The sequence below is a fragment of the Labeo rohita genome, chromosome 13 (assembly GCF_022985175.1).
Source record: "Labeo rohita strain BAU-BD-2019 chromosome 13, IGBB_LRoh.1.0, whole genome shotgun sequence".
NCBI classification, from domain to species: domain Eukaryota; kingdom Metazoa; phylum Chordata; class Actinopteri; order Cypriniformes; family Cyprinidae; genus Labeo; species Labeo rohita.
The window spans coordinates 23,086,299-23,111,773 of NC_066881.1; the positions used below are offsets into that span (position 1 = coordinate 23,086,299).

At 37.2% G+C, this 25,475-nt stretch overlaps 2 protein-coding genes across 3 annotated transcripts; both read right to left on the minus strand.

Moving 5' to 3' along the window:
* Positions 1-577: 577 nt before the first annotated feature.
* On the minus strand, positions 578-3,526 carry kcnf1b (potassium voltage-gated channel, subfamily F, member 1b). The gene has a single exon (XM_051126826.1). It carries the CDS (start codon positions 2,677-2,679, stop codon positions 1,225-1,227), a length of 1,455 nt encoding a protein of 484 aa, XP_050982783.1. The 5' UTR covers positions 2,680-3,526; the 3' UTR covers positions 578-1,224.
* Positions 3,527-7,059: 3,533 nt separating this feature from the next.
* rbm25a (RNA binding motif protein 25a) lies at positions 7,060-24,515 on the minus strand. 2 transcript variants are annotated; one of them, XM_051126295.1, is made up of 18 exons: positions 24,278-24,515; positions 23,967-24,138; positions 23,830-23,879; positions 23,389-23,562; positions 22,971-23,028; positions 22,628-22,788; positions 22,109-22,297; positions 19,717-19,800; positions 15,921-16,168; positions 15,258-15,369; positions 13,869-13,958; positions 12,521-12,594; positions 12,162-12,312; positions 11,709-12,084; positions 9,858-10,165; positions 9,638-9,736; positions 9,509-9,556; positions 7,060-7,895 (listed from the first exon to the last, which is right to left on the minus strand). In XM_051126295.1, exons 2-18 carry the CDS (start codon positions 24,049-24,051, stop codon positions 7,803-7,805), a joined length of 2,400 nt encoding a protein of 799 aa, XP_050982252.1. In that variant the 5' UTR covers positions 24,052-24,138; positions 24,278-24,515; the 3' UTR covers positions 7,060-7,802. The 2 variants fall into 2 exon arrangements, with proteins under 2 accessions (XP_050982252.1, XP_050982251.1); XM_051126294.1 differs by having other exon boundaries at positions 23,967-24,069; positions 24,278-24,514.
* Positions 24,516-25,475: the final 960 nt, after the last annotated feature.

Here is a 25,475-nt window from a genome sequence, read left to right on the forward strand (position 1 = left end):
AGGAGACAGAGACCAAGAGGAAGAGCTAGAATGAAAAAGTTATAAACTGTGTAAATGATTGAATTTGAGGATGGACTGCTTAAAAGGCAAAACTCACCTGTGGCTCCACCAACACCTAAGTTGAACACTCCTGCTTCCAAAAAAGAGACATCTCTCATGTCTACATGCTTGTAAGTCCTTATAATACTGAGAATGGAAGAAAAAAAAAAACACCAGCATTATAAAAATAGACAGACGGTTGGTGTTTGTCATCAGACAGTTGCTTCCTAGCAACCAATAAAATCTGCATGAGAAAAAAACAATTATATGTATGTGACCCTAGACCACAAAACCAGTAATAAGTGGCAATTTGGAAATCTGGAAAACAAATAAGCTTTCCGTTGATGTATGGTTTATTAGGATAGGACAATATTTGACCGAGATACAATTATTTGAAAATCTGGATTTTGAAGGTGCAAAAAAAATATAAAAATAAATAAATCGAAATATTGAGAAAAATCACCTATAATGTTACCTAAAATGAAGTTCTTAGCAATGCACATTATTAATCAAAAATTAAGTTTTGAAATTAATGTTTCATATTCAGTATTTTTTATTAATGTTTAATATTCTTAAAATCTACCCCACTGCTGGAAATAGTAGTAGCACTAATCAAATCAAAACAAAACAAACCAAAACATGTAATAATAATAATAATAATAATAATAACAACGTGTTAATTAATTTTTATGCTACCCTCATCACAATTTCACCTTCAGGTGAAAAAGAAAAGAAAAGAAAAGAAAAGAAAAGAAAAGAAAAGAAAAGAAAAGAAAAAAGACTTTCTTACCTCAATTTTGGTTTGTGTCCTGTAATTTTTACACTTACAACTTCTAGTGTTACCTCAGGAGGATGGCGCTCATGTATGATACTGATTTCACACCTGTAGCTTATTGTATGCGTGTGTTTGTGAAATATGATTCTGATTATGTTAAGTGTTAATATTTTGGTTGCGCCATATTTATCTAATACACATACGCGTTAAGTTTGACATGCACTTTATTTGATTGAGACAAAATAACACGTTTGGAGAGGAACTGATTTTTGAACTGATGTCCAGTGAAAACACCACAAGCAGCTTGACGGTCACACTGCAGCACAGCAGTTTATAGCGCACAATGACCATAATAACACAAGCTCTCGTGAAACTTAAAGTGCTTTTCTCAAGTTTCTTTCACTTTTGGCCTAAGTTAGGCTTTTCTTCTTCACGGGCTCCCTCTCAGTTCTGTGCGCTCCCGAAAGGAGCGGGATGTATGTATCGCTACGCGACGCGCGCATTGCACCTTCCCACGCGTTCCCGGGCGCGTCAGACCTGCGCGAGGAGTTTCTCACTGCGAGTTCGAGAGCGCGCAGCTCCATGAGTTCCAACTCGTGCTTGGCGGCGGTTTCGAGCACCTTCTGCTTGTTGTAATAGATGACGAAATTGTTGATGATGGGGTGGATGGGCAGCGCTATGGCGATCACCCCGCACAGAAAGCTGATGGCCGCGTTGCACCGGCCTAGGGTAGTTTTTGGGTAGATGTCCCCGTAGCCGACGGTGGTCATGGTGATGATGGCCCACCAGAAGGACTGCGGGATGCTTCTGAACAGCGTCTCCGGGTGGCTCTGCTCCATGGTGTACCCGAGCGCGGAGAACACGAAGATGCCCACTCCCATGTACATGAGGAGCAGCCCCAGCTCCTTGAAGCTGCGTTTGAGCGCGTACGTGAGCGTCTGCAGGCCAGAAGAATGGCGCGCCAGCTTGAAGATCCGCGCAATGCGCATGATGCGGAGCGCCTGCACCGCCTGCTGCACGTTGACCAGCTCCATCATGGCCGTGCCGAGGTACGTGAGAACCAGCACCACGTAGAACGGCAGGACGGCCAAGAAGTCTATCATGTTCATGAAGGAGAGCGCGAAGCGCACCTTGTTTGGGGACGAAGCGAGGCGCAGCACGTACTCCACCGTGAACCAGCCGATGCACGCCGTCTCGATAGCATCCAGGGTCGGGTGCTCAACGCGGTTCCCTTCGGAATCCTCCACTTGGAGGTCGGGTATAGTCCCTAGACACATCACCACAGATGACACTAGAATGAACAGAAAGGACACGACGGCAATTACGCGTGCGGGGAGCGAGGACTCCGGTTTCTCCATGAGTTTCCAGAGGAACTTCTGCCACCTTTCAGTGCGGCTCACATTAGGGTCACAGTCCAGATCATCCAGGATCAGTTTCACCTTGTCTGCAATCTCAGCTAACTCTTCCTCCTTCTCAGTCAAGTTACTCTTGCAGCATTCGTCCAAGTAGCTCAAATCAATCTTCCAAAACTCCATCTCCTTTATAAAACAAATAGGGCAGATTCCGCGCTTCATGTGGATCTCTCCAAAGTAGTACACTTCTACGATGCATTTAAACGAGTCAGGATCTCTGTCGAAGTAGAATTCTCGTTTCCCTGGGTCGTAATCATCGCAGAGCGAGGAAATGACATCAAAACTCCGAGTTGAGCAGTTCACAAGTTCGGCGAGCCTGCTGTCCGGATAGCGGTTCAGAATGTCCCCGCACAGCACCAGCCGCACGCCGCCGATGTTTACGGCGATTTCTTTCTCGTCGCTGCTCGACGAGCCGTTACAGTGCGCGAACCGGGTCCTCGGTAGAGTCCACATCCTCGCAGCCCTAGTCTCAAAGCATTTAAATGGCGTTAAGCGGCGGGTTGTAGGAAAAGGCGCATGGAGACGCAGGATCCTCTTATGTCAAAAGAGGATGCTGACTGACTTCGTAAATACTAAACACATGCTAAGAGACTAAAACTAAAGCATTTTGTCTTCAGAAAAAAAAAGCTTTTATAAGAAAAAGAATCAAGAGAATGATATCTTGATTCGAGCAGATAACATTTCTGTGCGCTTTTGCGCAGTGAAAGCGCGCAGTTGGCACAGCAGTAACAGGTCTCCCCCCTCCTCCCTGTGTACCTCTCTCTCTCTCTCTCTTTCTCTCTCTCTCTCTTTCCTCTGTAACCCCCAATCCTTTATTAATATATCTCCCTTGGTGTTTCCATTCAACCTGTTTTTATCAACTCTTTTGCCCAACTTACGAAAGATCAATAGTAGTGAATAGAGAGCGAATATGAGTCGACTTTTTAATTGATTTATAAAGCCTATAATGTTTCAGGATCATTTCTGATATTTTTATTGATACTTTGAGTTTTTTCTGGCGCAACGCTAATTGTAATTTGGCGTCACTGTGCAGCAACCCAAACATCGGTTATAAGTTTAAGAAAGAAAGAAAAAAAAACACCGTTTTGAAAAAAACATGCCAGAATACCTATGTTTTACGGCTTTATCTCACAGAAAAGCTCAGGAATAAACATGCTGTCCTAGCGGTTACCTCAGGCGAACGGAAGCATTTGGCTACAGGTGAATATATGGGCTCTGCCTTGTGTCTTAAACTATTGTGACTGCTATTTGACAACTGTGGTGAAAATATATACATGTAAAAATATCTCAGTAGTGAAGCTCCAAATTAAACAGTTCATTACAACAGTACGTAATTTACATCGTTTTGTGAAAACACTTGTTCACTCACCTGGAGTTACAGGTACAGCTCACGGAAAGAAACTGGACATTTCCATCAAGTCCAAGTTGATTCATACATCACAGACCTTTTTTTCACAGAACGTATGAGCTGAAGAAAACACTGAATAGAGCGTTTCTCAATTAGCATTAGTCACTCAACATTTAGTGTTTATTTTTTTCGAGGAAAGGCGCCCAGCGGCATCCCTGAGTAATTGCGCCACCCTTAGATATTTCACTAAAATTGCAATATAAACCGCATAGATGTGTTTTGATAGCTTTTTTTTTAACAAATGACTGACAGCTGAACATTACCTGGGGAGCTTATACTGACACTTTTCTATTTTTAACAGCGGGAACCTGCTATTATATATAGCTGCAGTTTAATGTCTGTTAAGCAAAATTTAAATAAAAAAATACAGTTGAAGTCAAGGTTTGCAGAATCTGCAAAATGTTAATTATTTCACCTAAATAAGAAGGATAATACAAAAAGTAGTACTGACCTGAATAAGATATTTTACATAAAATACATTTACATATAGTCCACAACAGAAAATAAGTTGAATTTATAAAAATGACCCTGTTCAAAAGTTTACATACACTAATGTGTTGTTACCTGAAAGATCCACAGCTGTGTTTTTTGCTGTTGTTGTTCTCTGTTTAGTGATAGTTGTTTATGAGTCCTTCATTTGTCCTGAAGTTAGGTCCCACAAATTCTTTCTTTTTCAGCATTTTTTGTTTTTGAACCCTTTCCAACAATGACTGTATGATTTTGAGATCCATCTTTTCACACTGAGGACAACTGAGGGACTCATATGCAACTGTTACAGAAGGTTCAAACGCTCACTGATGCTTCAGAAGGAAACGCGCTGCATTAAGAGCCGGGTGTGAAAACTTTTTGAATTTGAAGATCAGGGTAACTTTAACTTCTGGGAAACATGCAAGTATCTTCTGTAGCTTCTGAAGGGCAGTAGTAAATGAAAAAAATATATATTTAGGCAAAATAGGAAAAAATGTAGACATCACTCTCTTCAGAAGTTTGGCTTTTAATGCATCGTTTTTCCTTCTGAAGCATCAGTGAACTTTTGAACCTTCTGTAATCATTGCATTTGAGAGTTTTGTGTCAAATAAACAAAAATGCTGAAAATGAAATGCTGAAAAAAAAGCATTTGTGGGACCTGAAGGAGTTTAACTGTTCAGGACTAACATGGGACCCAACAACTATCACTAAACATAAAAAAGAAAGAGCAAAAAAAACAGCAGTGAATCATTCAGGTAACTTGTAACAGTATTAAGAATCAAGTGTATGTAAACTTTGGAACAGGTTCATTTTAATAAATTCAACTATTATTTTCTTTTGTGGACTACAGTATATGTAAACATCTTTTATGTGAAATATCTTATTCAGGTCAGTACTAAACAAAAAAATAAAATGCATTTTATATTATCCCTCTTATTTTGAAAAAATAATTAATATTTTGCAGATTCTGCAAGGTGTATGTAAACTTTTGACTTCAACTGTTTGAAGGGCAAAATGAATGGAAGTGCAAGTATATATATATACAGTGAGGTCAATAAATATTTGATCACCCTGTGATTTTGCAAGTTCTCTTACTTAGAAATCATGGAGGGGTCTACAATTTTCAGCATAGGTGCATTTCCACTGTGAGAGACAGAATCTAAAAATAAAAATCCGGAAATCACATTGTATGATTTTTTAACAATTTATTTGTGAATTACTGTGTCAAATAAGTATTTGATCACTTGCTTATCAGCCAGATTTCTGGCCCTCAAAGACCTGTTATTTTGCTTTTAAATAGTCCAGCTACACTCTGCTTATGAATCTAAATTAGTAGCACCTTTTTGAGGTTGTTAGCTGTCATAAATACACCTGTGCACCCCACAATCAGCTAAAGTCTAAGTAGCAACATGGGCAAAACCAAAGAGCTGTCAAAAGACACAAGAGACAATATTGTAGACTTTCACAAAGCTGGAAAGGGCTACGGGGCAATTGCCAAGCAGCTTGGTGAAAAAAGAACAACTGTTGGAGCAATTGTCAGAAAATGGAAGAGGCTAATGATGACTGTCAATGTCCCTCAGACTGGGGCCCCACGGAAGATCTCTCCTCGTGGGGTATCAATGATGCTAAGAATGGTGAAGAATCAGCCCAGAACTACACAGGAGGAGCTGGTCAATGCAGTGAAGAGAGCTGGGACCATCGTTTACAAGGCTACTATCAGTAATACACTAAGACGTTATGGTTTAAAATCTTGCATCGCACGGAAAGTTCCCCTGTCTAAGTCAGCCCATGTCCAGGCCCATCTGAAGTTTGCCAGGGACCATCTGGATGATCCAGAGGAGACATGGGAGAAAGTCCTGTGGTCAGATGAGACCAAAGTAGAACTTTTTGGTCTTAACTCCATTCGCCGTGTTTGGAGGAAGAAGAATAATGAGTATCATCCCAATAATACCATACCTACAGTGAAGCATGGGGCTGGAAGCATCATGCTCTGGGGGTGTTTTTCTGCACAGGGGACAGGACGACTGCACTGTATTAAGGAGAGGATGAACGGGGCCATGTATTGTGACATATTGGGCAAAAACCTCCTTCCCTCAGTCAGAGCATTAAAGATGGGTCGTGGCTGGGTCTTCCAACATGACAATGACCCAAAGCACACAGCCAGGAAAACCAAGGAGTGGCTCCGTAAGAAGCATATCAAAGTTCTGGAGTGGCCTAGCCAGTCTCCAGACCTAAATCCAATAGAAAATCTTTGGAGGGAGCAAACTCCGTGTTGCTCAGCGACAACCCGAAACCTGACAGATCTAGAGAAGATCTGTATGGAGGAGTGGGCCAAAATCCCTCCTGCAGTGTGTACAAACCTGGTGAAGAAGTACAGGAACCGTTTGACCTCTGTAATTGTTTACAAAGGCTTCTGTACCAAATGTTAAATTTTTTTGACTCAAGTGATCAAATACTTATTTGACACAGTAATTCACAAATAAATTGTTAAAAAATCATACAATGTGATTTCCGGATTTTTAATTTTAGATTCTGTCTCTCACAGTGGAAATGCACCTATGCTGAAAATTGTAGACCCCTCCATGATTTCTAAGTAAGAGAACTTGCAAAATCACAGGGTGATCAAATACTTATTGACCTCACTGTATATATATATATATTTGTAAATTGTATAAAACAAACATGCTACTTATAAAAAATCCTTTGTCTAGAGAACAAAATTAGAAAAAAAAAAATCCTCAAGACTCAAAATCTAGTTACCCTGTGACAACTCGCCCTGGTCTCCCTAATTCATTGGTGAATACATAAGACGTACTGATCTGTTGAGCATTAACCATCAACGCACAAAAATACATTATATAATGCTACTTGTTTTCAGTGACTTCTGTGGTCAACTTTGATTTAGATCTGAGAACTATAAAAGTAAAAAAAGATGAAAGTAGCAACAGAACTGGTGCTAGTTTAGAAAATCAGACATTTTAATATTTCAAAGTCAAATCAATCACCATGGAAACAAACCTTCAGATGGGCTGGTATGTGCAAAATACACCACATTCAAAACCACCGCTGCAAAACCAGACAAACCTGGAGAAAATCCCATTATCTCCACAGGTATGGCTTCATTTAGCTTGTTTACAGTGAGATATTTAATTCTTATTCAAATATTACTTTTTTGTATAATAATAGAGCACAATAAAAACAATCATTACTTTCCTGTAATGAGGCAAGTAAACAGTAAAACCGAAACAAGTTCACTCAAATAATAAAAGGAAAAAACGTAAGCCGATTTAAATTGGTTGTGCTAAAAATTGGAGACTGAAAAGAATTAAATAAAATCTACAACCAAATCAAATGAAAAACAGCCAGCCAAACTAGACTCTCCATTTAATCTGGGCATGAAAGAAGCTTTCGACTTTTACACGGTTTTGGCAATGCAGACAGACCAACTGGCACATGCCTATTATACACACACTCAGACCTCAGTGTGCATATGCACACACACTCTCACACACACACTCACACACTCATTCACAACAGTAGCTGTGCAGTTAATCCTCTGGAGTATATAGGGAAGAGTTGAAGTGCATCAGTCTGTGGCGTTCATCCACCATACTTTAATTTAAAGGCTCTAAAAGAAGGAGAGCGAAGCCAGATTCACTTCACCCGCCCTCCTGCTTGTTTTTATCACTCACAGTTCATGTTATTTCACCAGGCCGATTTTCTTGGCCTCTGTTTCGTAGATCAGAAGTCTCCACATTTTCACTATAAACACCTCTGCTTCCTCATCCAGTACCTGTAAGAAACACACCCATGATTATTTACACAGTAAAGGGGTGAATCTCACAAAAACATTTCCAGGTCATAATTCACCCCAAAAATAAAAGGGAAAAAATGGTACTGATTTTTCAGAAAATGCATTTATTGTAAAAATTACTGAACAGTATTAATAAACTACACACACTTTGTGTTATTTTCGGTGCTGATTATACCTAGATATTGTACTTGCATTTTGTAATTAATAAAACATAATAAGTGAACACAGACAGTGTACAATAAAGTGCTACTATATAAATGATTACATTTAAATCATTGTAAATGCTATACTGTTGAAAAAAAAAAAGCCTGAGATTTTTTTATTTATTTTTTATTTTTTTGTAAATGTGCCTAATTGTCATGAAAAGAAATATACAATTTTACTTAAAATAACATAAAACTGACAGGGCTCTATGCTTGCTTTTGTCTTGTTTTTAAATTTAGGAGCACAGTCAAAATTTCTGGAGCACCTCCTAATCAATAATCAAAAGATCCGATCCAAAAATTAGCCTTCCCATTATGAGGTGATATTTGACTCCTTAAAGTGATTTACAGGGGAATTTTGTTTTTACCTTTGTAATGGCATTTTTTAAACTTTATTAAAAGTATGTCATCTTTTGTGTCAAAGTTTTAAAAATATATTTTTTAGCTTTTTAAATTTTCTAATTAAAACAACAGAATAATAACAAGTATAAGAATAAGAATAAGTTACCAATCAAATGAAATCAGTATTAACAAAATTTATTTGTACTACAGAGGTGGCACAGAAGAACACAAAAGTGGCTTGTAGGTGTATTTTCATGTTTAATAAGGCTCAGAGGTGGCATGAGTGCAGTCAAATTCCTAAACTCCTGTTGAGAGTAATGTTTTAAAATAAAATTTTGAATACAGAAATATTAAATGATTTAAATAACTGAATAAGAATGAAACTAAAACTGCCAGTAGGTGGGAGCAAGTTGCTGATTTAATTACAGAATCATTCATTTGATTCATTCGAACGGCTGATTCATTCAGGAAGAAAGCAAGTGACTCTCTTTATGAATGGGAAATTGAACCATTGACTCACTAGATTCATTTAAAAACGCACGTTCATAAACTAAACAACGCTGTGTTTGAATAGAGATGTGCAGCTGCTCGGTTGACTTGTTTCCGACTATTTTTGGCAATAGTATTACAGTCAGACAACGCAAGTCATTTAATATTAACTTCTTGTTTAACTGTATTAAGTCAATATCTCATTTATACGTTCCCTTAAAAATCATTAAAAGCTGTCACTCATCTTAGTTCATCGCAAACTCACAAAGTTCCATTATAATCAATGAAGTTCTCTACATTGCACAATGAATCTCTTGTTTACACTCTCTCTACAAAGGATTCGTGAGATATGTCTGTGATTCATTACTCAACGTTGCAAAAACACGTAGAAACCTTTGAAGCTCCCCTCAGCGCAAATGCTACTGAAAAGGTCGCACTGTAGTGCCCTGACTGACATGAAATTTTGTGAGATTTTGTTGAGGTTTTGTGAGATTCATCCAATAATTTTTATTTAGCAGTATGTGCAAATATAAAAACACTTTTAAATGTGCTATTTACCATGGCAACATCATCTAGAATTCCCTCTGGCGTACTGTGAGCCATGACCTGCAACAAAAAACAAAACACATTAATACAGAAAAAGAAAAACAAGACAATATTCCCACTAAGAAACAGATACAAACGCACCTTTGAACAGACAAAGTCGACTAGTGTGGCTTCTTCTTCTCCGATATATTCTATGATTTTCTTATTGATCCAAGGGCGGATCCTCCTGTCCATCAATGTCTGTGGGCAAAAAAGTCATCTCCTACATAAACTGTTCAATGTCTATGCTGAGCAATTACAAGCCACAATATACAAATCAACAGCCATTTAAAGCAGTCACATAAATAGCTTTTTCTCTCACCGTGTCCACCATGTTCCAGTCTAGTGGATAATTAAACAGCTCTTGTTTGACTGTGGGGATTTTCTCAATCAGACTCTTGATGTGTTTTCGTTTCTCTTCTGTGTTTACACCAGGCCGTGACCCTGTGATCTCTGCTCCATCTAGACTAAGGCCTCCCCTATCATCCTCGCTGTAGTCGAGAGGTACCAGCTTCCTCTTTTTGGGTGCTTCCTCTGCCTCCTCCTCATCAAACTTATTAAAGACACTGTCCACCACAGCAAGAGCCTTTCGTCTTCCTGCCTGGGGCAACTTAGGACTGCCTGCAGCACCTGAGAGACAAAAAGCATTTCAAAGCCATTTGATATAAAGGAAAAAAAATTTTCTTAGATTTTCCTATTCCTATAAAAGAAAAGTCTCACAAATCTAAATTTATTGCACGTCAGATCCTTAAAGAAAGAGCTAAAAATCATTTAAAATGAGAACTCCACTTCCAGAACAACAATTTACAAATCATTTACTCACCCCACTTGTCATCCAAGATTTTCGTGTCTTTCTGTCTTCAGTGTAAAGAAATTATGGTTTTTGAGGAAAGCATTTGTCTCCATATAATGGACTTGATTGGTGCCCTTGATTTTGAACTTCCAAAATGAAGTTTACATGCAGCTTCAAAGGACTCTAAACGATCCCAGCCAAGGAAGAAGCGTCTTATCTAGCAAAACGATCTGTCATTTTTTTCGAAAAATAAAAATTTGCACAAAAGCTTGTGTAGCACAGGCTCTGGGATGCGCGTCCACAATGCTACGAATTAGTAATGGGTCGTTCTTGAATGATTCTTCCATTTTGAACGAATCTTTGATGTGACTCTGGAATAACGAGTCATCTTGGAGAGTGATTCGTTCAGTCGCACATGTGCAACATCCTATTAGGTTCTGTACTGGAATTAGTTCACCCGTTTGAGTCTTTGGGTTTTTCGAGTCATTCGTTCATCTTATGGGGCTGTCACGTGATGAACGAACAACTCAAACCCGAAAACTTGTCAGATAAGAGGTGAGGTGAGCTAATCATAAACTAAAGACCCAGGTAAACAATGAATTAATCCTTTCTGTTTCTTATATTATATGCATTATAGTTTTGCCTTGTTTGCAATGTGATCAACGTTTGTGTAAGCAGTAGATGTGTTAGGGAAGTAACACAAAACATTTTAATTATATTTTGCTAATATGAACAAAATGACTCGAAAAAAGATTCGTTCATTTTGCTGAACGAGACTCAAAGGTCCGAGTCAGTAAAATGATCCAAACTTCCCATCACTACTACGAATCACGTGTAAGTTCATCGTCTGTGTACTGAGTATAGCGAAAAACTGTATCTTATTTTCTCCTACAACTTGAGAAGAGGACATCGTTGTACTTTACTTGCACTTTCTTAGTCTTTGCACGTTCGCTTTGTAAACACTGGGTCTGTAGTTCCATCTACATTCCATGTGACCTTTCGACGTGATTCAATAGTACATAGTGTCGTGAACGTGCATCCCAGAGCCTGTGCTACACAAGCTTTTGTGCTTAAAAAGTTAAAAAAAAAAAAAAAAAAAAAAAAAGTGACCAATCGTGTCATTAGATAAGACCCTTCTTCCTCGGTTGGGATCGTTTAGAGCCCTTTGAGGCTGCATTTAAACTACATTTTGGAAGTTAAAAATCGGGGCACCAATGAAGTCCATTATATGGAGAAAAATCCTGAAATGCTTCCTCAAAAAACAATTTCTTCACGACTGAAGACAGAAAGACATGAACATCTTGGATGACAAGGTGGTGAGTAAATTATTTGTGAATTGTTGTTCTTGAAGTTGAGCTCTCCTTTAAGTAACACACAGACCTAGTTTGAGACTGAGGCCTATTTTAGGCCTGAGCTCTTCTGTGGGCGGGGCCTCATGTGAAGAGTTCTCCTGCGACATGATGCCGCGTGGTGATTCGCTGCCAGGTGTGAGGGGTGTGGCATTGCCACTGGCTGAAGATATAGAGGGTGCAGTGGGAACAGGTCTGAGTGTGGGCTTCAAGCATGGCTTGACCTCTCGGTCATCATCCTCCTCCTCTTCGTCTTCCTCTCGGTCTGTGATGTTATTGTCTGAGGAGTACGCTTCCTGCTCCACGCTTCCTTTCCTCTGATGCTCCTCGCTGGAGATGTGCAGCACCTCCTCGCTCTGCTCTTGCTTTAGAGGAGGCTGCCGCTGTTTCTCAGCCTCCTGCTCTATCTTTAAGGCCAAAAAACACAAAGTTAGACACACAGACACAGATGAATGCAGACATAGAAACGCACACACATACGCACCCTCTGAAGTTCAGCATCAGGGTCTGGGTGTCCTTCTGCTAGGAGTCTCTGTCTGATCTCCTCCAACTCATCTTTTTCTCTTTTTCTGTCCCTCTCATCTAATTCCAGCTCTTTCTCTCTATCCCTCAATCGCTTCTGCAACGCACTGCCCCTGAGACAGAAAAAAAGAGAGCAAGATAAGAATTATAGACAGGGTGAGATATGTATTTGAACATAAGAAGAGAATATATGGGTTTTTCTCCAACTATGGGTACCTATTGTAAAATCTTACAATCCTGTTTAAGTGGAAATGATGCAGAGTTAAAAACTCCATTACGGTTATTCAATTATCTTGACACGCAAGTATATGCAGTTTGTACCTGTAGTATTTGGGATCATCTCTGTCATCATCATAATCCTCCAGGAACTCCTTCAGGCGCTTGGCTTCTTTAGTCTGCAGGAGAAAAAAAGTTTTATTTGCATAATTTTCTCTTGGGACTAATTAGGACAAAGACATATACTGATAATTTTGTAGCCATAAAGTTTCCTACAGTGTGTGTCATTAAGACTAATTTCCTTCCTTGTGCTATCACTCAAAAATGTGACAAAAAAGATCAGACCAAAAAAAAATAAATAAATAAATAAAATGTTTTGTAAAATTCTCATTTTGTAAAAAATACACTGATGTTCAAAAGTTTAGGATCAGTAAGTTTTGTAATGTTTTTTTAAAGAAAATAACTTTCTTATGCTCATCAAGGCTGCATTTATTTGATCAAAAATCCAGAAAGAAAAACAGTAATATTGTAAAATTACTCTAGTCTTCAGTGTCACATGATCATTCTAATCATTCTAATATACTGATTTATCACCAGTGTCAGAAAGAGTTAAGCTGCTTCATATTTTGTTGGAACCCATGATACTTTTTTCGGGATTCTTTAGTAAATAAAAAGTTAATAAGAACAGCATTTATTTAATTAAAAAAAAAAAAAAAACTTTGTAACAATATAAAGCACCATTTAAAAGTTTGTGGTCAGTAAATTATGCTTTCTTTTGTTTTATTTTTTATTTTTTTTAATTAATATTTTTATTTACCAAAGATATGTTAAAGTGATAAGAAGTGATAGCAAAGACTTTTACAGTTAGAAAAGACTTATATTTTCAATGAATGCTGTTCTTTTTTCACTTTTTATTCCAAGAATCCTGAAAAAAGTATCACACATTCCAAAATATATGTTAAAATATAATTAAATTTTAAATTGTAATAATATTTTACAATTTTACTGTTTTTTTCTGGATTTTTGATTAAGTAAATGCAGACTTGATGAGAATACGAATGAGAATGCTTTAAAAAAAAAAAAAAAAAAAAAAAAACATAAAATCTTACTGAAGATAGAAATACTTTTTAAAAAGAAATTTATATTTTTATTCAGCAAGAAAGCATTAAATTGATCAAAAGTGACAGTAGAGTTATTTATTATCATAAATAAATTACGTCTTGCATTAAACTGTTTAAACCTATTTGGCTACAAAGGACAAATGCTTGAATTTATGTTTCTTTATTATCGTATTTAATTATTGTGTTCAATTATCGTCTGACTGAAGGAAAAAAAAGAACATTTTAAAATCATTTCAGCAAAAAAAAAAAAAAAGAAAAAGAAAAAGGTTAACCTATATCATCATGTTTAAATGCACTCTGAGAGCTAATAGCTTATATCTATTTATTCTCACCATCTCTCTGTGTCTTTCCTCTTCTCTCTCAGTTTCTTTACTGTAATCCCTTGCTTTTTTTCTCTCTCTGATCTCCCAGTTCTTCAAGCGCTGTAAAAGACAAACATCAAAGTATCTTACTGTGTTCGGTTACAAGCAAAGATCTGTTTGTCCTGCATATGAGAATAAAGGAGGGAAGATGATCTAGAAGCAGGACACTAGAGATCTAGAGACAGAAGGAGTGCTCTGGAATGTAGGGCCCTATGAAATCCATTTTATTTTTTCCTCAAATTCCATTTAATTTTTTTCCAAATTCCGTTTTTTTCCGTTTTAATTTTTCTGGATTCCGTTTTTTCCCGTTGAAATTTCTTTCAACTCCTTTTTAATGGTTAAATTAAATTTTAGTAATCAAAGAGCATGTCTAATTAATTAAAATCATGAAACTTGTATAATTTCACATCAATTTAATAAAAGTTTAACAAAAATGACATGTTTTATTTTTCTTCCTCACCATGTGTTTTACCTAATTATCTAATTATTTGAATAAATACTTAATTTATTCAAATTTATTCCTAAAATAGCCTTATGAAAGGTTTTTTTTCACCCCCAGAAATTCTGTGTTGTGTATTTAAAATGTTCTGGTTATCAAATGAAGGCATAAAACATTAATTTCATTATTGAAAATTAAACAAACTTTTTTTGGCAAACAAAGGGGAATTTACTATTAAAATTAAATAATGGAAGAAACGTAATTATACCCTAAAAAATAATGTCTGTTTCATCTTCATATATATCTGCCACAATGTCTTTAAGTTAAACTGGACTTTTATTTTGACGGGTTGCGGTGTCTACCTTTACATTTCTGTGTGTATATGATATAATGCGTTTTCCTAAAATGAAATGGTCAAATGCAAGTCATGAAGTGACTCTCAGCAGATATTGTTCATGTATTTATGCCCTCATTTAGTGAGACGACAGACGCTGAAATCACTGCGAGTAACACGCACGCTTCAGTGCGTGTAGTAAACAAAACCACTCATCTGCAGAACATGCAGGATTCACATTTAAATGGTATTTTTGCGGCATAATATTTACAGATACTAGTCCATATTGTGGTTTGATTTAAGTGTAATGACCTACTTTTGACTAATTCATTCAAACTTTGACAAATTCCATGACATTCCGCGTTATTCAGTAAATTCTGTTTTTATGACATTTTCCGCATTGCGGAAATCATAGGGCCCTAGGAATGGCTCATCAGCCTTTCTGAACTTTTATGGACCAAAAACCTAGTTTAACAAGTTTAAAATGGCCATTTAGAGTAGATCAAATTCTTAATGTGCAAAGAAATTATGTCTTCCATGATGTTCAATTATAACGATCCAAAACAACACATTTTAGATTGCAAACCTCCTGATAGGCTGCCTCCTTTTCACGTAGCTTCCTCTCCAGTTTCCGTCGTTCATACGCCTCCTCCTCATCTTCCTCACGCTCTCTTTTCTTCTCTTCTCGACTCTTCTCCCTTCAAAACACAACGCGCCCACACACAACATTTATTCTGTACATTAGAAACTAGCAATTACACTACTTACAGAACATAAACATCACTTACAAAGGACATAGAGACGAAGATTCCAGCTGAACCTTCTAGAAATTGTAGATTCTAGTTCTAGAAATGCTCTAAAGCTAATGAAAAGAAGTATTACAAATATAAGCTTTAGGTAAACCCTTCATCAACTTTTTTTTTCTATATTTTTATTCTCTTTTTATTCATTTTATTTAATTTATTATATTAATATTTTATGATGGACAGTGTATTTGTTTTATTCACTTTATTATGCTCAGTTTTAGACATTTTAAAACTGTATTTCTTTTAATTATTTATAAGCTACTAAACATAAAATGGGTTTTCGCTACACATTAATTAGGTAATGATTATTTTCAAGCGAAACTAGAAATACCTTCAAAATAAAATAGAGTCTTGCACACTGTCAGAGTTTGCACAACTTTATTATGCAATATTTCAAAGTTTTTGGTCAGGCAAAATAATGCAGATTCTATAGTAATACACACCTTGATCTGCTTCTGTCTTTACTGCGATCACGACTTCTCTCTTTCTCCCGCTCTTTCTCCTTTGTTCTCTCTCGTTCGCGGTCTCGCTCTCTCTCTCGCTCCTTTTCTCTCTCCTTCTGTCTCTCTCTCTCCCGCTCCTTCTCTCTCTCCCGATCACGTCGCTCTTTTTCTCGCTCTCTCTCTTTGTCCCTTTCTCTCCTCTCTTTCTCAATCTGCTGCCGTTCTCTCTCCTTCTCCTCCTCTAGTTTCTGCAGGGTTCCGGTGGGGAAAGAAAGATATTAGTTCATGTAAGTGTGAGAACACACATATAGAATAAGGGCAAAGTTCCAGAATCTCCCTGGAAACAGAAAGAGGTTTAAATAATGAAGCCAGTGTCTCAGAACGATGAAAATCTCATGATTTCAACACTTACACTCAAACAGACGCACACACAGTATTCCTCTCCCACATAAAGTTTCATCCTTCTACACATGATTTTGGAGAAAAATACAATTCATCATACATGATTACGGTCTACTTAAAACATCTGAAATATTTAAAATAAATCAAGTAATAATTTTCATGGCAGAGACCTTCGTAGCTGGATTCCTGTGAAATATATATAGTTGAGGTCAAAGGTTTACATACACCTTGCAGAATTTGCAAAATGTTAATTATTATACCAAACTAAGAGGGATCGTACAAAATGCATGTTATTCAAAAGTTTACATACACTTGATTCTTAATATTGTGTTGTTACCTGAATAATCCACAGCTGTGTTTTTTTTTCTTTGGTTTTTCAGCATTTCTGTTTATTTGAACCCTTTCCAACAAGAAAGAGATCCATCTTTTCACATTGAGGACAACTGAGGTACTCATATGCAACTATTACAGAAGGTTTGAAACTACAAACTGATGCTCGAGAAAGCAGAACGATGCATTAAGAGCTGGGGGTGTAAACTTTTGAACAGAATGAAGATGTGTGCATTTCTTATCGTTCTTAAATATCTTTTTTTTTCCATTTAGTACTGCCCTTCAAAAGCTACAGAAGATACTTACATGTTTCCCAAAAGACAAAACAAGTTAAATTTACCCTGATATTCAAATTCAAAAAGTTTTCACCCCTGGCTCTTAATGCATTGTTTCCTTTTGAAGCATCAGTGAGGGTTTGAACCTTCTGTAATAGTTGCATATGAGTCCCTCAGTTGTCCTCAGTGTAAAAGATGGATCTCAAAATCACACAATCATTGCTGGAAAGGGTTCAAATAGCCCAAAATGCTAAAAAAAAAAAAAAAAAAAAAAAAAAAAAAAAAAAAAAAGAAAAGATTTTGTGGGACAGAACAGCGGAGAGCTTAACTGTTCAGGACAAATAAGGGACTCATGAACAACTATCACTTAACAAAGAAAACAGCTGTGGATCATTCAGGTAACAACAATGTATTACGAATCAAGTGTATGTCAATATTTAAATGGGGTCATTTATATAAATTGAACCATTTTCTCTTGTGGACTATATGTAAATGTCTTTTATGTGAAATATCGTATTCAGATGAGTACATACATTTTGTATGATCCCTCTTATTTTAGTAAAACAATTAACATTTCGCAAATTCTGCAAGGTGCATGTAAACTCTGTATACAGTAAATATATTAATCTAAATATTAACAAAACTAAACCAAAGTAACATTTTAGCATAATTACTAGAGTACTTGATTAATATTAATAACAATGCACAGCCACAGATCTATTTGACTGCATTTACACTTCAATGACAAACTGATGCTTTACATGAATACCTCTTCATGTAACGCCATTTTTTACCAACATGTGACCGTTTAGACACAGAAATACGCACCTGTCAGTCAGACAGTCCTCTGGTACCAAATTGACTGATACTACACCTTATGTTAGTATTGACCTTGTACATCCTTACTCCAAACAAACCCTTCGTATTTCTCTCATAATTCAATATCAGATTTTAAAGCAATGTTTAATTCCAATCGCTGATATATTTCTAAATGGTTTTGCAGAGATCTGTAATACACTGTATCATCCAAATACATTCACTTTGGCAAAATGAATGAAATCAGAGAGGTGGAATCTCACCCAACTGTCGTCTTCTGTTGTCCCTCAGGCCTCAATCACCCAACAAACATAAACAAATATAAATACAGACGCTGACCTTTCAGAGACAGAGAGGCTACAGAAAAACTGAAAGTGTCAAAGCTATGACAACAGAAGAGATGATCTGCTTTACTGATTGATTGCTATGGACAGCAAATCTCTGCTCTGAATGGTGAGCGGTTACAAAAGAGAGAAAACGCAAGGAGAAACAGAAAGAAATGAGGAGCAAAAGATGCGCACAAAAGAAGTGAGATTGTGTGGGACTGACTTTCTTGTCGCTGAATTTTATTAAGCGAAAAGTTTAATATGCAAAGTTTAATTTCGGTGAACTTACCTCTCAATAAACATTAACAACTGGTTGAGAGAGTAGCTTTTATTCGATTCTTTTTATCTCTTAATTTAAAGTGTCTGTTGATGCCCATTTTCTACCCTCGCACTGATCCTTAGGGCAATTTTTACTTCTGTCCCTTTAAGTTGTAGGTTTGCTTTCAGGTTCAGAATAGTTTTTAACTTCAATAAGTCTTCGTTAAACGATTAGTCATTTTTAATCAGTCTGTTTTCCATTAAGCAATTCTCTTGAATCGCAACAGATCAAGGAAAATTAGATTCCTCTTTATATGACTGTTTTAAATACACAGATACAGGCAAATTCTATTGAATTATGTATCATAGAGGTTATGTATTATTATATCAAATGTAATGTAACAACAGAAAGAAAAAAAACAGACAGAAAGAAAAATAAAAAGGAAATGGGACATGAAAGAAAAATGACTTCTTACCTGAGAAATCTTCAGCTTTGTGCGTGCTGTGAAAGGGCGCCCCCCTCAGACTGCAGTGAAAAATACTGCAGTGGTTATTCAGTACTGCATTTCTCACCAAAAACCACGCTTTTACACAGAGGACTCACAAAGGTTCACTGAGCTCTGCCCACACAACACCTTCCAAAAATATGGTTTACTGAGCAACCAGCACTGAACACACACACTCAGGATTACAGTTTGTCTCCTGAGGTCAATACATCAAAGTGTGTTACATTTCAACACTACAGTATCCTCGGTGCAACATTTCTGAGACCCAGAGCCAGTTGCGCCTTTGTGGATTCTCCAGAAGGGGGCGCCCAAAATATGAAGAATAGAAAAGGAAGCTCATACTTACATCCTCTATTCCAGCAACTTTTTCCAAAGCTCTGAGATTCATCTTGCTTTAGTCACCATATGACCTCTACCGTAATGGTGGGGTTTAATGAACAGATTAGCTTTAGAGGGAGGTTTACAGTTCGTTCATGCACTTTTTGTGTGGTAAATCTAGCCTGAACTGCTCCTGCCCATCTGCTGCCATTGTTGCCAATAATCAATTCTTTCAGAGAACAGCTTCTAAAGTTGTACTCTGACAAATTTTTAGGCATCTATTTTGTTAGATGCTGCTAGATATTAAAAAACACAACAAAAGAGGCATTATTTGTAATAAATGTGAATAATGATGTTTCTTGGATTTATAAATTGTTCTATGCAGCTGTCTAAAATGGGCAGGATATATCAAATTCCTAGATTTATTTGTGTGAATTTACTCTACTGAGTTGTAGTTTCAATTATAATAATGTGGGTTTAGAGTACTCTAGATGTGGCCGTCTTCAGTCCACAGACTAGGCTAAGAAAAAGAAAGAGAGAAAAATGAAAAAAAATAGTGCGTTACCTTGTGCGTGTCTCTGAACTTGCTAATCTCTCTGGAAATCAGGTCTCGCTTGTCATCTTCCAGCTCCATGGCATTTATATCATCCTGGGGGGGTTGGGGGGAGGAAAACTCAGTAACTTTGATTTGGTAAGCATGGTAACATGGTAAGGGGATCTTATTATAATATTACCGCCCGTTAACCTGCACTTTTCCACTCACGTGGCATCATTTTTTTTTGCCGCAAGCGACAACGGTGTACCAGTTCTAACACCATGGCAAAAGTTTGAGCAAAGCATGCTAACCTTTCTGTCTTTGGCTGCACAGATGAGCACAGGACACTATTTAGAGTCCCAGCCTCAGAGGAGACAAGAGAGCAGTGTATTTTTTGATTTATTTACTCTATATTACACCGCTGCCACACAGATCTGGCATTTCTTTCCCAGCTGTTTACCTTCACAGACATAACCGACGTTATGTTTTTGTACCTTGTGTGTTTTTAACATAAACTTGTGTGTATTTGACAGTTTAAGCACAATTAGACATGAAAGAGAACTTAGTTTAGTACTCACATGCTGTGTGACAGCCGCTTTCAGTGCTTCGGGTGTGTGCGCTCAGAAAATCGTAAATCAGAAGTTTAAACTAATATAGTTTAATATGTTTTTCAGTGTGATAGACATGATAAGCAAAACCACACAGATGTCTTTTAGCAGAGCATCTGAGGTACGAGCTGTAAAGGCATAGCCCTATTCTGGAAAAGGGGGCGGGGAGCAATAGCTCATTTGCATTTAAAGGAGAAGTCCACTTCCAGAACAACAATTTACTCACCCTCTTGTCATCCAAGATGTTCATGTCTTTCTTTTTTCAGTCAGGAAAACATTTTAGCATTTTTCTCCACATAATGGACTGCTATGGTGCCCCGATAGAGTTAATGGAGAGAAAGGCAAGACGAGCATTTGAGATTAAAAAGTATTTAAATTGTATTTTTTTAATGAAAATTAATGATCGTTTCGCTAGATGACACCCTTCTTCCTCGGCTGGGATCATTTACAACCGCATCTGGAATCGTTTGAAGCCGCATTTAAACTGCCTTTTGGAAGTTCAAAATCGGGGCACCATAGCAGTCCATTATATGGAGAAAAATGCAGAAATGTTTTCCTTAATAAAACGTAATTTCTTGACAACTGAAGAAAAAAAGACATGAACATCTTGGATGACAAGGGGGTGAGTACATTACATGTGAATCTTTGCTTTGGAAGTTGACTTCTCCTTCAAAGAGACATGCACGAAAACAGCGTGTTTCTGCTTTTACTCAAAATGGGCATTTTCAAAATTATATAATAAATGATCTGTGGGGTAGTTTGAGCTGAAACTTCACAGACGCATTCTGTCGACTTATATTACTTATTGTAAAAAGGGCCATAATAGGTCTCCTTTAAAAAATAACCTTTAAGCATCATCAGAATTAGTGGTCCACATCTTCCTAAATACATCTTGAAAAAAAACTGTTTAACCAAAAATGAAAATCTGTCACTATTTACTCATTTTTATGTTGTTCTAAACAGACTTTCACCCATGGAACGCAAAATGAGACTTTTTAATAATGTATTAGTTGATATTTTCCACATAATTGCAATAAATGGAGAGGACACCATAACAAAACACAATGAAATGGCGACTATATGACTTAAATGCTACATTACACATCTTCCGAAAACATATGACAACTTACTGTCATATGATATCTTTTGAGAAAGTAAGCAAATAATAAATATAGGTTTGGAACAACATGAGGGTGAGTAAATAATGACAGAGTATTAGAAGGAGAAGTTCACAAGATCACCACCATGTGATCCAAAATGATCATGTCTTTCTGTTTTAATCACAAAGCAATTAAGGTTTTTGAGAAAAACATTCCAGGATTTTTCTCCATATAGTGGACTTCAGTGGGGATCAACTTGCTGAAGGTCCAAATGACTTCAAAGGGCTTCACACCCAGCTGAGGAATAAGTGTCTTATCTAGTGAAAAGATAATTTCCATACTTTTTAAGCACAAATGCTTGTCTGGCACCAGCCCAACCACACGTTGGAAAATGATCATTTCGCTAAATAATACACTCATTCCTTGGCTAGGATCATGTAGAGCTCTTTGAAGCTGTACTGAAATTGCAGTTTGGACCTTCAACCCGTTGGCTACTACTGAAGTCCATTATACCTGGAATGTTTTCTTCAAAAACCTTAATTTCTTTCCAAATGAAGACAGAAAGACACGAACATCTTTGATCACATGGGGGTGAGTAAATTATCAGGAAATTTATATTCTGGAAATTAACTTCTCTTTTAAGTAAAATTCTGGAAAATGCTGCGAGTTTAGTATGGTTACCATGGTAAAATAAAAAAATAAAAGTAAAAATACCTCCTTCTTCTCTTTACGTTTCTTGCGCTGATGGGCTTCAGCATCCTGTGAGGAGGCTGAGAGCTCGCTGGAGTATTCCCGGATCAGACTGTCTATGGCACCTTTCACCATCTGATCACGCCGTTTCGTCTCCTCGTCCAGCACCTCTTCCTCCTCTTCATCTTTAGCTTCTTCTCCAGTCTGAGGAGCCTGTATAGGAGACATGTATTTGTATCACAGTTTACAAACTCCTCTAAACAGGGACATTCTCGGGACAACCTGAGACTGAAGTGCTCCAACACGCTCTTTCAATCAATGAACCAGGTAAGGAGCATTTATATTTATAGAACAGTTTTGTGTTTCAATGCATTTTAAAATGTAATTTATTCCTGTGATGTCAGCAACCATTACTCAAGTCTTCAGTGTAACATAATCCTTCAGACTTTATTCTAATATGCTGATTTGGTGCTCAATCATGCTTGTCGTTTTAATTTTAAGTGTCCTTGCTGAATAAAAAAAAAATCTTTTTTTTTGGTTTACCCCATTTCGTCTCCTTTGACTGGCCTTCCAGGTATCCAGCTGAGCTTTGGTCTTTGCATCCACCTTCACAAGCAACTTCTTATCACCCACTTGTAGCTCATGAAGCAGTCGGAGAGCTCTCAACGTGGACTCTGGCTCTTTGTATTCACAAAAACCAAATGCTAAACATACAAACACACAAATAAAAATGTATCAAATTTACAGCATTGGGTCAAACAGAGCAGAGACATGACAGATATAAAAATTAGGACTTGAACTTACCTATAAAATCTTTGTCAATAACGCTGGACTACAAAAGACTTAAACACTAAACACTTATAATTATTATAGTCTTACTTTATACCTTGCAGTTTTCCAGAAGCTCCCTGGACTCTTTTCCAACTGAGGACTAAACCACATTTCTGCAGACGAGAGGGAACAGAATGTTGAAACAAGCGGTCTATCATAAAAACAACCTTAAACACTACAGAACACAAACATTCCCATGAACATCAGGCCAAGTAACGGATGTGTTACTTGAAAGGTAAATTAAAATTCTGTCATCATTTAGCACAACAACAAACCTCATTGTTTCTCATGTGTCAAGCAAGTAAGTTTAAACTTCTGTTTATCATATTTGATGTGTTCTGAATAAGAATGACATAAGAGTGAGTAAAAGGTAACAGAATTTTAATTTTCAGACAAACTAACCCTATAAAGGTGTTGTGTCTCAGAGATTTAATATTACCGCACAGACTGGTGAATAAAGTCCTTACACTTACCGCCAGCAACTGCCGCACCAACATGTCAGAGGCTTTTTCTGAGATGTTTCCCACAAACACTGTGGTGGTCGGCCCTGTGCTGGTACCCGTACCTTCCTCTAGGTCCTTGTTACGGGCAGCAATGGAGTCCCTAGTCAGTTTCTGAACTACGGGCACTGCAGTTTGTACCAATACCTGCAGCATATTTCAGGAACAAACAGTAAAGCACAACTGCACAGAGCATAATAAACACAACTGGACTGACAGTTCCAAGCATCTGATTTTGAAATGTTTCCTCCAGCTGCAACACAAAGCACTAGCAGGCTTGCATGCTTATTATTAAAAACGAGCAGGAATGATTCTAAGAAATGTGTAAGCATGGTACCAGGGTTAATATTCAAAACAAACTAAATTATTGTTCGCAGGAAACCAAAACAAACGTTTCAGCTTTTCTTTACATACCGCTGGAGAGGGAGTCATCATGCCCACAGGGACTGGGATTATTGGACTTGCTGAGGCAAAATAAAAATAAACAAAGATTAAGAACTTACAATTGTCAATATATATGTATATACATATCTCTCATGTTAATGACGTACCTGTAGTGGGAAACCCAGCAAATTGACTGGGGGAAATGCCAGGGGGCAACTGGGCTATCTGGTTCAGAGGAGGAGGGAATGACATGTCTGCTGATACACCGATCTGTCAGAGAGATGTGCTGTCGGTCCCAAAGAGCGTTTGGCCATACAGTCATCTAAACTGTGATTCACTCTGGGTATAATATGACCAACATCAACATTCACTGCATCCACAATAAGTCTCTATACTCCTACTAGAAGAAGTAGGAGGCCGGCCGGCTGGAAATTAAGATATTTCTTATGTATTTACTATATTATTGATTAAAACTCACCCAATTCGGTTTTAGTATCAACGCTGCTGGAAAAAAAAATAAGACTTCCTATCCGTCACAGGAATGGATATATAACACAACGTTCAGTAAAATAATCAATGTTTCTCCTTTGATTTGGTCATGCGTTCCTCTGATAATAAAGAGCATCCATAGAAAACCCAAATAAAAATCGCCAGTGACAAGAATGGCAATTTAGCATGAAACGGTGCTGCAGATGGGCGGGGCTTAGTGACCTAGTATGAGGATTACAATTATAATTCTCACCTTTTTTCAAGTGTTCACTGAGAATTGTCTCTTCATTGGTTATTATAAGTGTGATTATTCAAGTTTAAAATATTGTCAAGGGCGTTGCTGAAGTAGCACGTTGACGGCATCGTCACGTGATACCTGATACTTTTCTCAGCGCAAATAAGGACGGAACAATTACATTCGCTTGGTGTTTATTCATTTTTGGTTGAGGGTCAGAAACAAACCGCTGAAATTAACTGATTTATTTTATTACCGTTTTTTTTTAATTTATAATGTGCACAGAAAGGCAAAACATCCCATGATTTGAATGCGACCGAAGTGAGAACACGCTTTTTGAGCTCGAAAGCGCCCCCGAGAGGAAGAATACTTTTTGTGCATAGGTAAAAAACTATTAACACTCCACCCAATGAGTAAAGTATCCCGGAAATGCTTTGATATATACCACAAAACATCGCATCAATGCTACAGCGCCACCAAACGTCCAGCTGACTTTCTTTTCGCAGAAATAATTAACTGTTTCAAAGGTACAGCAAATACCCCACAAATTATGCATAATCAAGGGCAGTCTGACTTAACACAAATTCAACATGACATTAAATGCAAAATCTGTCCATGTAGCTTTGCCATATGATTATGATAGCAGCGAAATACACTACCAGTCAAAAGTTTTTAAACAGTAAGACTTAAATGTTTTTAAAGAATTCTCTTCAGTTCACAAAACATGCATTTATTTGATCCAAAATACAGCAAAAGCAGTAATACTGCGAAATATTTTCACTGTTTATAATAACTGCTCTCTGTTTGAATATATTTTAAAATGTAATTTATTCCTGTGAACAAAGCTACATTTTCAGCATCATTACGCCAGTCTTTAGTGTCACATGATCTTTCAGAAATCATTGCAATATGCTGATTTGCTGTTCAAGAAACATTTTTATTTTTATTATTA

Coding starts and splice junctions, on each gene's coding strand:
- kcnf1b (XM_051126826.1), bottom strand. CDS start 2,679: ATGTGGACTCTACCGAGGACCCGGTTCGCGCACTGTAACGGCTCGTCG.
- rbm25a (XM_051126295.1), bottom strand. CDS start 24,051: ATGTCATTCCCTCCTCCTCTGAACCAGATAGCCCAGTTGCCCCCTGGC. Junction 22,789..22,970: donor AGCTTCTGGAAAACTGCAAG/GTATAAAGTAAG, acceptor TTGTATGTTTAG/CATTTGGTTTTTGTGAATAC. Junction 22,298..22,627: donor GTCAAAGGAGACGAAATGGG/GTAAACCAAAAA, acceptor TCTCCTATACAG/GCTCCTCAGACTGGAGAAGA.